Here is an 11,280-nt window from a genome sequence, read left to right as displayed (position 1 = left end):
ATCATAATAATCAGCATCATGGTTGATGACGATCGATCTGACCGAGGAGACATTTCCACCTCCACTACACTACATTCCATCTGCTCTCGTCTCTCTCTCTCTCTCGACCACGGATCAGAACGAGAGGTATCTCCCGGGAAAACGCCAATAAAACGCCACCACCTTCTTCTGATCACGTTTTATTGCGTCAAAAAAGTGGTCATCGAGCCGTCTCGCCATGGTAGCCGGTCCGGTGCGCAGTGCGTCAGCTTTAACGGTTCGCACCAGGCTGGTATGAAGCTCGTCGTTCGGCCACTACCAGCATACCATTCGAAGGGTACGCCATTCTATCAATTGAATTGCAGGATTGCTAGTGCTAGTAATCGATTCCCTCTAATCTTTTAACGCCATCGAAATGGTTGTAACCGGTGCTTTCGCTCGATCACCCTTTACTTTTCCCAGTTTTTCCATTTTTCGCATGACCGTTTCGGAGAATCGACAGTTTAAATTTCGTATCTAATGGTTTGCCTCCCCACTCCCCCATGGTCGTGAAGCAGAAAATAAAGCAATGAATACTCAGTATCGTTGCAATCGACAGTTTTGGTTTTCACAGTTTTCGGAAAGTAATCCCATCAACAAGTGAGAAGTAATTTGTTTATGCAAAACATAATTTGAGCCATCATTCAAGCGCTGCTGGCATCGAGAGGTAACTTCCGTTCGACCGAAATGTGTGTAAATTAGTGCCATTCTCTACCACTACCGAAAGGCGTCATAATTCCACGCTACTGGTTCCTCTTCGCTTCTAATGAAAGCTGTTGGCACCGAAATACGCTTCTGTTGCTGCTGCTGCTGCTGTTGCTGCTGCTGCTAATGAGGGGCTGACTGGGTAGTGGAGGTCGAAGTGGAAATGGATACTTGTAACCCTCGCATCAGGCTCCGAAATACCCACGCACGTACGCACGCACACACACATTCACGAAGCGTAAACACGCCTTTCGATCGTTTGTGAAATGATGTGTCAATTTCAAGTACGTGACTCAATTTTATCGCACGCAACGCACTCTCTCTCTCTCTCTCCACCACCAACGCCTATTTTCAGGACCTTTTTTGGGGGAGGGCGACGAAGCGAAGAAATTTCAGCAGACCTGAACCTACCTCCTGCTTCTGCTCTGTAGCCTCAGGGGAGTTAAATTAACCTTAAATCCCGGCACACCGGTGATGGAGCCGCCAACGCACCGCCAGCTCCCGTTGGTAATTATGTTTCTCAGAGTTCACGCCCTCGCGTTCACAGCAGCGTGTAAATTATGATTCCCGTTTTCCGCGTTTTCTTCTCATGGTTGGTTACAGGTTCCCATCGTTTTGTGTATAGTGACGCTTGTAAGCTTTCCCACCGCTTTTATCCCGCTAAGTAACGTTTCTCAAAACATTTTAACACCACCAAAGGCCGGATCAGTGGCAGAGTACCCTGCTTCCGGAATGGATTGGAGAGGGAGGGAGCCCAAAAATTATCACCAAACCACCTTGCGGCTACCGGAACTGGTGTCTCAGCCTACGGGCAATAGTTACAAGTCACCGTACCATCCGCTTCCTGAATCTTTTACCCCCTGATGCAGTAGGCTGCGCCCCAGCCTTCTACGTTCTGGTTTCATCCCAGCACCATCACCAAGGGAGCGAGATCGTCGTTTGAGACGAACAGTAGAGCGCATCATTAAATATGGACCGAAAGCCGGAAGAATAATTACGATATGATTACAATTTACATAAATTATGAGCACACGTTTCGGGATGGGAGGCTGGGCAGGACACACCACTTCACTCCAAAGACGTGAGTCGTTCATCGCCGTGCGCCGAAAGTGGTTAAGCTTCAATTGTTTCTCGAAAGTGCCAGGCAGTGGGGTGGAAAGGGTGCGAGTGAGCGGTGGCTGCGGATGGTTAGCATTATGGTAACTTGTGCCAAGAGTTTGTGGCTAGCGGTTTTTCGACTTCGGCTCACTCGCACACGCACGCACACGCCTCGCTTCGTGTTTCTCTCCGTGGTGGTCGCTTTATGGTGGTTGCTCCGTACTTCGTCTCATCTCAAGGAGATGAAACTCGAGTGAATGCGGATGGAACGATAGTTGCGCACCGCGTCCAGACCATCAGAAGCCAGTCCATTAGCGAGAGCGATCGTCAGCGTGTTTTCTCATGGCGTGGTGGAGGTGGAATGGGTAACTGCTCACATTCATAACACAAACACACGCACGGTTGTGGTCGTGTAGGCTTCTTAACGCTCGACATTAGAGTGATTGCCGACGACGATGACGACGACGACGACGACGATGAGAAGGAGAAAATGTCTATCGTGGCCGAAAAACGGGAAAAAGGAAAGCTGCTACACCACACCGCGGATCTGAAATGAAGATGAACGTTATCTTGTGCTTTCCGCAAGTTTACCCGCAAAAGTCAACCGATTCTGACAATCGTAAGGTTCACCGTTTCCCCATTGTGGAAACCACGTCGCCACCGCCAGCACCTTCAGATATGATTTGCCTTCTCACTGCAGACCCACCTCCGGTTGGTGATCAGAAGGATGGAGCATGTAGCAAGTGATACTAAAACAGATAAACATATCTCACCCCGTGTTGCGTTCCGTGTGTTGGGAATGCTAGCAGCTGAAAACATTCCCCCGAAAACAGGTTGCCAGGTTGGAAGAGTAAACTTTTGAACCGAAAAGCCAGTTGCCGGGCCGGAACACGGTTTAAATCAACACTTTAAGGGTGAAGCGCGAAGTTTTGTACGGGTCACAAATAACCCGGGAACGCGTTTGTTTGCACGCACGTTTGTGTGTGTGTGTCTGTGGCCGTGAAGTACCGTCGTGAGCATGAGCTCAAACATCTAAGTTTCTGATTGTGTGTGCTAGCCAGTCAGGTTCAGCCAGTTGGCCGCCGTCGCCGGCTACGTCATCGTCAGTAGGTTAGGCTAGGGCGTTGTGTACCAAGAGTTGGCCTGCCACCCACAGGTACCACAGGCTACTGATCTTCAGATAGTCTCATGAGACCTCATGAGACATTAAACCAACATCGCTAGCGCATAAAGATCAAAGTGAGTGAACGCGAGGTTCAGCGCCCAGGAAAGGGGTTTACAAACTCGGTTCAAAAACAGTAAATATGGTGCTTGTGTTTGTGTGTGTGTGAGTGTATTTTGTTTATAATTCTAAATTAACTTACCTAATTACTTGACTTTGAGGTAGAAAAAAAACCATTACCTGCCGCTTGCATTTCCAGCTACCATGCGCCTCCATTCTCAACGTTACCAGGCGCCTCCATTTCATACTCCGCGCAAAGTTTCTAGCTTTTACCTTCACTTTTTCTTCAGCATGACTCCCAGGGTAGGGCGAGTGCTTGTTACTCTCCTGTGCTATTGCAAGAGCCAGCAAAAAACATAAAATTCATTGATGAAGGTTGTCATTCATTTCGTGTTTTGTTGTGTAACTGTTAACCCTTGCTGGCGTCCCCGGGGATAGACCACACGTGTCCCAAAAGAAACCAATAAACGAAAACACGGGTCAGAAGGGTCAGAAGGGCTCTGCACAATAAAACATTTCGATGAATGCTGGTGCACATGTGTCAAAGGGGGAATAGAGTACATCAGTTGCTGCAGCTCGGACAACATGTTGGAAACATTTGATCCAACATGGCCCATTTTTTTGGGAGTAGTGTACTGCAACAACAACACCAAATGGAAAAGATTCCAACAAACTGTACCAGGTACTAACTGTCGCAGCGTGTATTTAAGCCAGACAACGCCACCGATACACGCCGGTGTAAGTTGTCGATCATAATTTTCGTAGTGAACGTAAAAAAATACTCACACATTCACACACATGGAACGGCACACAGGTGAAAAGGATTCTCGAAAGGAGTGACTGCATCAGCGAGTGTTGCTTTGTGGTCATCTAAAGTAAGTTGCTCACACTCGCACCACTGCAATAAGCGCTCCTTTTACCCGAAGTGGAAGGAAGGTTAGAACGATCTCCACCGAGAACCAACGGCGCAGAAACGGCACGTGAACTCTGATGGGTCGGCCAGCGTATCGAGCGGACTTGTTGAAGAGCCATTCCAGTTAAACAACACATACAAACGTGCCAGCTTCGTACCAGTCTGCGCCAGGAAACAAGGGGGACGGAGGTGAGTATGTCAACGCATCCGAAGCAACTCGGCAGCGCGAACCGGAAACGAACCGAAAGGACAGAATGTTTTCTTTCTATCGTGACGCTTACGATGACGATGTTGATGATGATGATGATGTTGGTGATGACGACGATGATGTAGGTCTCGGTTCGTTGCCTCTTCACTAGACGCCGCCGTCGGTCGGAGGGTGAGGAAATGCTCCAAAAAGTCAACCATGCCCTCAATCATGAGCCTACGGATGGGGACGCGAACGAGTGTTGATAGGAATCGTGCGGACAGCATCATTTCCTCCGTGTTCTCTCACCTGCGAACTCACCTCCACGATGGCCCAGGTAGTAGCTCCCATTCCTCGCCACCCCTGAAAGGCCAAAGCGAAAGCTTTCTATTTTTATTCGCGCCACAATTGCTCGCGCTCATGCCGTTCTGCTGGTCTGCTGCTAGGGGCACCCTTCCATCCTGCTCACACCTCGTACATTTCCGGATGTGCTCGTTATATTTCATTCGCTTTGCTTTCCTCCCCATTCCCCTCTCCCTGTTTTTTTTGCTGCGCTCGATTCACACGATGGAAGTTGGTGGCTCCCAACAGCATCATCATCACCGTCATCGTCGTCATCGCCGTCATCGTCATAACCATTAATGATGGGGGTCTGTAGTTGTTTTTTCTCTTATCTTCATTTCTAATGCCACAAACCAACCGAGAAGCAACAGCTGACAGGGATGATTGGAGAGTGAGCGCGTTCTCACGACGTGTCTGTTACTCTCGTGAGTTACAGCGCGTTCTCACTGTGCTGCTGCTCTTGCTCTCAGGATATCTATTCCAGAGAAAATCGACGAAACGCAGTAACCTGCGGTGAAAGCTCATGCTGGGAGCTCATCTAAAAATCGAGCGCTTTCAAACAAACATCGAATGTTCCGTGGATTGAAGGCGCGCGCACTGGTGAGATATTGTTCCTCACCAGAAACCACCGGTCTCAAGGTTTGTAGGTCAAGGTAACGGTTCAACATTTCTAGGAACGTCTAAATTCCCCCAAGACAATGACCCAGCTAGGGGGAAGGGCAATGAAGTCCGTTCCACGAATCGAATCGACTGGTATTGCGCCATAAGTTTCACCAGCTTCCAGGAGCTACCAGGACGCGTAACGCACAAAGGTTTGAAAATTATTTTTCTCTTCCATTTTTCGACATCATAAATCGTTCTATATTACCATGAAAGCAACATACTGCGCTAACAACATTGACTCACAATATTCTACCGCGTTACGGGTTTTTCATGTTTTACTACAAGATGGGCGCATCGCGTGGCTACAAAATGTAGCGCACCCGCGCGGGGCGCACGGGGCTAGTTAATTTATGTATCTAAATCACGTGCACGGGCTGGAAATAATTGAAGCGTGTGGCACGGCATCACGCAGCATACGCATGCCATCACTTTCAGCATGTGCTGCTGAAACATTTATCATGCTCGTGCCCATAAAAAAGGGTAGTGGGGGGGAGTCTGACCATTGGTGACGACCGTACCGCCGTCGCGCCGGCTCTTAAAGATTCACTTTACCTGTATCAATACGCGTCGGTGGAGGGGGCTCAATGGGACACCGATTTCGACAGATAAAATCATTAGTCCAGTGTGTGTGTCTGTCTTTGTTCAAACAGAGGCCACCGGCTGGGGGCTTCGCCGTCGTGATTTGTGATCCAATGGTGGACCGATTGCATCGCATGAATATTGTAGCTCATCATTCTTAATGGGGCGCACGTGTGGCCACCCACCAGCGGGGAGGAAATGCTCTTCTAATAAAGGTCGGCCAGGTGATAAATGTCATTTGGACGTGCTGTTTCGATTCCCTGATTAGTGGCATCGATAATCGAAACATGGTACAATTTCTGGTACACTCAAACGATGTGGCGAATAGATAAACGAAACTATGTTATCCCTTTTTTCTTTTTTTCTTGTACTTCCTGAAACCTAAATTCGCCTAACCGATACCGAGCTTCTCCCCAGACCGGGCTGGTAGGCTCCGTTGAATCGCACTCACGCCAATCGTTTGCGCGAGTGGCCGTACCTTCCATACACGCTCATACATATTTGATGAAAGCAATCAAACCATTCCAACAATGGCCGGCAGCTATTTACTTTCACTTTACCTTACTAACTCGGCGTTCTGTTTGGGTTTGGTTTATTGGCTATGCGGTAGCCGCGCCCCTTCTAAGCACGCCAATCGGCCATTGGCAACGAGAATGGGTCTTTTTATGATTTAGGAATGATGTTTGGAGCCCGTCCCAAAGCTGTTTGATATCCGCTTACTCGACGCACCGAGTACACCTCGGCTTTAATGAATTCGGGATAATCATTTTATTGAGGAGAATGGAAGAGAAAAAGAGAGAGAGGAACAGCCGTGCCCAATTCGCATCGGCAGTAAATCAACCGTGAAAATGGTTACATTTCATGGACAACTACCTTACTTCTCCGTAAACGTAATTAGTGCGGTCAACGGGTATGAATGGCAACGCCACACACCGCGCTGCCCATCACCAGCGACTTCCAGCGATCTGGCCGCGGGCAAATGGAATGTAAAATCGATGGATTCGCGAATCGTCTCGCTCAGTCAGGTCAATCGGAGCCGCATTTCAATTACCGTAGAACCGTTGAACCCAAAGGTCCGGGAAGAGAAAGAAAGGGGATTTCGCCGTTTTTTTAAAAAGATTTTTTGGCACCAGCATTTCCCGGTACCCTTGGCGAGCTACCGGAAATGATCTTCGCTTCTGCTTTACCCATTCCAGGGCCGCTTGTTGCGCAGCAAAGGCGGAAATGAAATTAGCGCTTCTCTATGGTCTCGCGGACTCTAAGTGCTTTCTTCACGCTCACGCAGACCAAACGTGGTGGTGTACCTTTCCGGGGGGACCGGGGGAACCGCTATTCGAATGCTGATTTCGTCCGTCGTGTTGTTGTGTTTTCGTTTTTATGGGCGGGCCGAAGATGTTTGCTTCTCCTTTTGAAGCCGTAACTTCGTTAAAATCCTTCACAAACCTAATTTATTAGCGAACTTAGCACGAGAGAGAAAGGAAAGGAGATAGAAGGAGGGAAAGAGACCCATTTCAGGAACGATCCGTCCACATTGAGGCATAGTAGATGCGGTACTGAAAGCCGGCTCCGTAACGTTGTAGCGATTGTTGAATCGCATTTTTTTTCTTTTGCTGTTATTCCGTATTCATGCCGTTGTTTGAGTTTTCCGGAAGGCAGTGGAAAATTCTGGCCGCTTCTCTGAATTTCACATCTCCTTCGCCGGATGCTGCTACCCATCCTTATCATTGTTATGTAGCGGGGAATGGCGTTGCGAGTCACAAAGGCTCGTCCGTCCAGGAATCAAACCGTATCTCAAATGAGAGGATTTACGAATCCGAAAATCCTCGGCTCTTCGTTTGGGTTCTTTTGCTTTCCACACAGTGGCACCCCCAGTTCTAGTGAGGGTAAGAATCTACAAAGAATTTAAAGGAATGGAATTCGGAAGAAGGCTAGACCATTCCGTCTGACAGTGAAGCTCTTGAGCGTGCCGATTTACTAATGGATCTGCTGGTGATGGCTGTTTATTAAAGGAAAGCGAAATCAATGATGTCCTAGAAATACATTCAGCAATAGCAGGCCAATAATCCAACACGTCAAATTTCATTTAGTGTGGAACAGTATCTTGTAGACATAGCGCGCTCTTTCGGAACTAGAGGATGTATACTTGGAGAGAAGTTATTTAACAAGAGTATTTTAAAAATTTAATCACTATCATTCACCCATTCTTTATTTCAGAAAAATACCCCATCGAAAAACTGAAATCAACACTCCACAAGTAACTGTTCAATTGCAATGACCGCGAACGTGAGAACGCTAAAGAGTATCGTGATTGCTCTCAACGCCCGAAGCCCTAGTTATTTAAAAATACGTTCCAAAACAAACAAAAACATTAAATTCGATTCCTTCTCGGTTTCAGTTTTCATTATTTTCGTCTCGGCGCCCTAGATTATCGAATCTCCCTGTCCCCTCCCCTTCTCGGCCAACCAACCAATGCTTCGTCTGTCTGTCAAGAGCGTGATCGTGAACCAACCAAAAAAGGAATCCAACCTCGGAAATGGGTGAACGAAAATCCCCAACATAATTGGCTGTTGTTCCGGCCAATTTGTGAGATTCGCCAGCACAGGCAACCGGCAACCAAACCAATGCGCCGTGTGAGGAGAGGGCGAAGAGCTGCTGAAAGAAACCCTGGAGCTCTTCTTATTTTCCTCAGTATGACAGCACCGTCATCGGCGGCTTTCCGTTCACTAATGCGGTTCCCCTTGGGCTGGCTGAATCGCCGAACGGAGATCGAAACGGTCCTGGCAGCCACACGTAAGCCAACAATCGCGTTACAGTTTTCCTTCATTTTATTTTCGAACACGTACACACCGCTCGGTGCTGGAGCTCTGCGTTTGCCAAGAGCCAAAGGGATCGTCTCGATTGTTGCATTACGATGCACCCGCCCGAAGGTTGGAACGTGCCTGCCACGCTTTACCGGCAGCAAACCCAGCCCCAGTTTATTGCACTGCAACCTATTTACGGGCAGCAGAAAACTAATTTACTTCGATGTCTTCCATTCCCTTGCGTCTTCGCCGATGGATGGATCAATCGATTGCACTGCGATGGAAGGCGCTGCTCCGAATTCCCGGGCGATATGCCTCCGGTTTGTTCATGGCATCGAATTGCAGTGGGAAATCATTATCATCAGGATGTAATCGGGCTCCTTTTCAGGGGAAGCAATCACCTGAGTTGGCGGTGGACGAGGCACTAGGCGCGTCTGATGCCTCTGATTTGCACTGATTGTAGAGCGAGTAGACGGACACGGATTACGGTTACGCTTTGGTACCACGTTCCATGGATGCCCTTTGGTTGCTGGTCCATTTGTTGTGTCCTTTTTTGTATCGCGCCATCGACGACGTTTTATCGTTCGCTCGATTCTCCTTTCCACCTGGTGTTTTAATGTGATTAAATAAGAGATCCTTTCCCGGTGGGGCTGAAGCTTTCCGCTGACCGGAACATGGATAGGAAGCAATGCGCGTGCTAGTGCTTGGATCGGCACTGAATTAAAAATAAACGAGCTTCATTTTAAAGGGGCGAAGAAGCATCAGCAGTGAAAAGGCAATCTTCAACCGCGATCCGTTATCCGCTGGGAATGGCTACCCCTAGCAACACCGGTAAGGTGCGGGCAAATGGACTCAATTAGTTCGTCCGCAATTAAGGGCTTGGCTCGCACCTAGCGACGGTAGCGACTGGTTGGTGTGGATTTTCTCAGATAGCCGACTTTGACGTTGTTGAGATATAATTAACAGCATGTCTGTTGCATCCATTCTTTGCAGATGGACCGGAAAGAAGGGAAGGGGTACACTGATGGTACACTACACTTTAAGCAAATAAAAGCAGACCATTTAAAAACTAATGGATCGATTGAAGCACCCAAATGCAAGTAATTGTGCAACTCTTTCTAGCAGTTGTAGTACATGTTCCCCTCCAAATCCCTTCACAATGTTCCGGAAAAGATGTAACTTGGGTGAAATCATGAAACTTTTTATTTTATGGTCACTCCATACCACCGCTAGCCAATCGCCTGCATCACTATCCAGCGTGCGAGAGCTCGGCGAATAAGGTCACAGAACTTTAAAGTTCATAAATGATCTTTTTTATGTCCGCCGAAAAGGACGATTGCAACGAAAAGAACTGACCTTCACGATTCGTGGATGCTGTTGGGTTCAGTCCAGCCGTTAAGCATGAAATCCTTTTTTACAATGTCGTGGAAAGATGAGAGCGATCAAATGGTGGCGAGAGTAGTAATGGAATGTGGGTTAACGAACCACGGGATGGTATAAAGTTGTAGTTTATGAGGTTAGTTACTTGATTTGCTGTTTCAACAGCTTGGCGATCGCAGGCGAAGACGGTGAAAGCCATCTCATTTGATGGATCATCATCCATCTTATGATCAATGGAAATGTATGTTTAGTTGGATATCGTTTATGTTGAGTTTTTATAGGATAAAGCTGCCAGTATCGGAAGTGATATATACTGTTAGTCTTATTTGCAGTACTTTGAACCTAATGCAAAGATCGTCCTGTCGCGCGCGTCATCTTGACAGAGAAATACAAGATTTGCGCGATAACGGAAAACCAAGTGAGTCGTTTGCTGGGTTATGAGGACATTCCCCAGGTTCGTACATTAGTATTCCACCCATAAAATAAAACACATCATACACCTGTTTCAGTTTATTAAACACCCTTTATTGTATGTGTGTCCCCCGTAAAAAAATAGATATAATATACGTAAAATGTACTTAAATTGCCTAGCAAAAAGTACGTTAAACTTAATATTGCAGCAAAACTAACAAAGCTCACTCCCCACCAGTGAGGAACGTTTGTGATGACGCATGCATGAGATTTTCACTCTCCAATCTTTTGGTTCGTTGTCTTTTCTAATTTGTAAACTGCATAGGTAGGTATGGTCTCTTTTTTTTAAACGCCCAAGGTGGCGTCACCGCGGCAGGAACCACTACTTTGGTGCATCGTCCTCGATGAGCTTCGAGTGAACATCCATCATGCCCTGCGGAGAAGCAGAAGATCAAAGCGAGTTATTATCGAACTTCACAGCCGTTGCCGTCGTCGCTGTTGTCCTCCAACACGTCAACAGTTTCACTTTACTGCATCGAGCAATCGGGTTACCAGTCGAAACAGTTTGCTGCTCTGCGCCACCGGGCGTGACAAGGGCTTTGAGAGAATCAGAAAATGACCTAATCGAACCGAAGGGAAACACATGCATCGGAACGGGGTTGAAATCAATTGGGAATGGCTGCCTCTTCGAACCCGTCGGTGGCCAGTTTGTAGCAATCCTATGCATACAACGTTGTGTTTCGGATATTTTGACGATGGCGAATGCAAAAAGATGAAAGAAAACAAAAAACGGAAAATGAAAACAAAGGGAAATGCTTGAAATTGAAAAAAACATTGCATAGTGCCATAAGACGAGTTCTCGTCGCGTTTTTGTTTTTGGGAAGCCATCCAAACCAAAACTAGTGGATTAGCACAGAGGTTTTAACACCACGAAAAATGTAATGAAAATTTGATTGAGAAA

General features: G+C 47.3%; 1 protein-coding gene across 5 annotated transcripts in view; it reads right to left on the bottom strand.

Moving 5' to 3' along the window:
* Positions 1–10,417: 10,417 nt before the first annotated feature.
* LOC125959285 (glucosamine-6-phosphate isomerase) overlaps positions 10,418–11,280 on the bottom strand; it is a 4,555-nt gene continuing 3,692 nt past the window's right edge. For 2 of the 5 annotated variants that reach the window (XM_049692099.1, XM_049692098.1), the window contains exon 3: positions 11,078–11,280. This exon is cut by the window's right edge and continues 304 nt beyond it. Coding sequence is in view for 2 of the 5 variants with exons in the window: in XM_049692101.1 (XP_049548058.1) it covers positions 10,985–11,038 (54 nt within the window). In the remaining 3 variants the exon portion in view is untranslated. The other 3 variants (XR_007469758.1, XM_049692102.1, XM_049692101.1) reach the window with 3 other exon arrangements.

Source organism: Anopheles darlingi, chromosome 2 (genome assembly GCF_943734745.1).
Source record: "Anopheles darlingi chromosome 2, idAnoDarlMG_H_01, whole genome shotgun sequence".
NCBI classification, from domain to species: Eukaryota; Metazoa; Arthropoda; class Insecta; order Diptera; family Culicidae; genus Anopheles; species Anopheles darlingi.
Note: the sequence above shows the minus strand (reverse complement) of the source record. Positions and strands in the feature narration are given on the sequence as shown.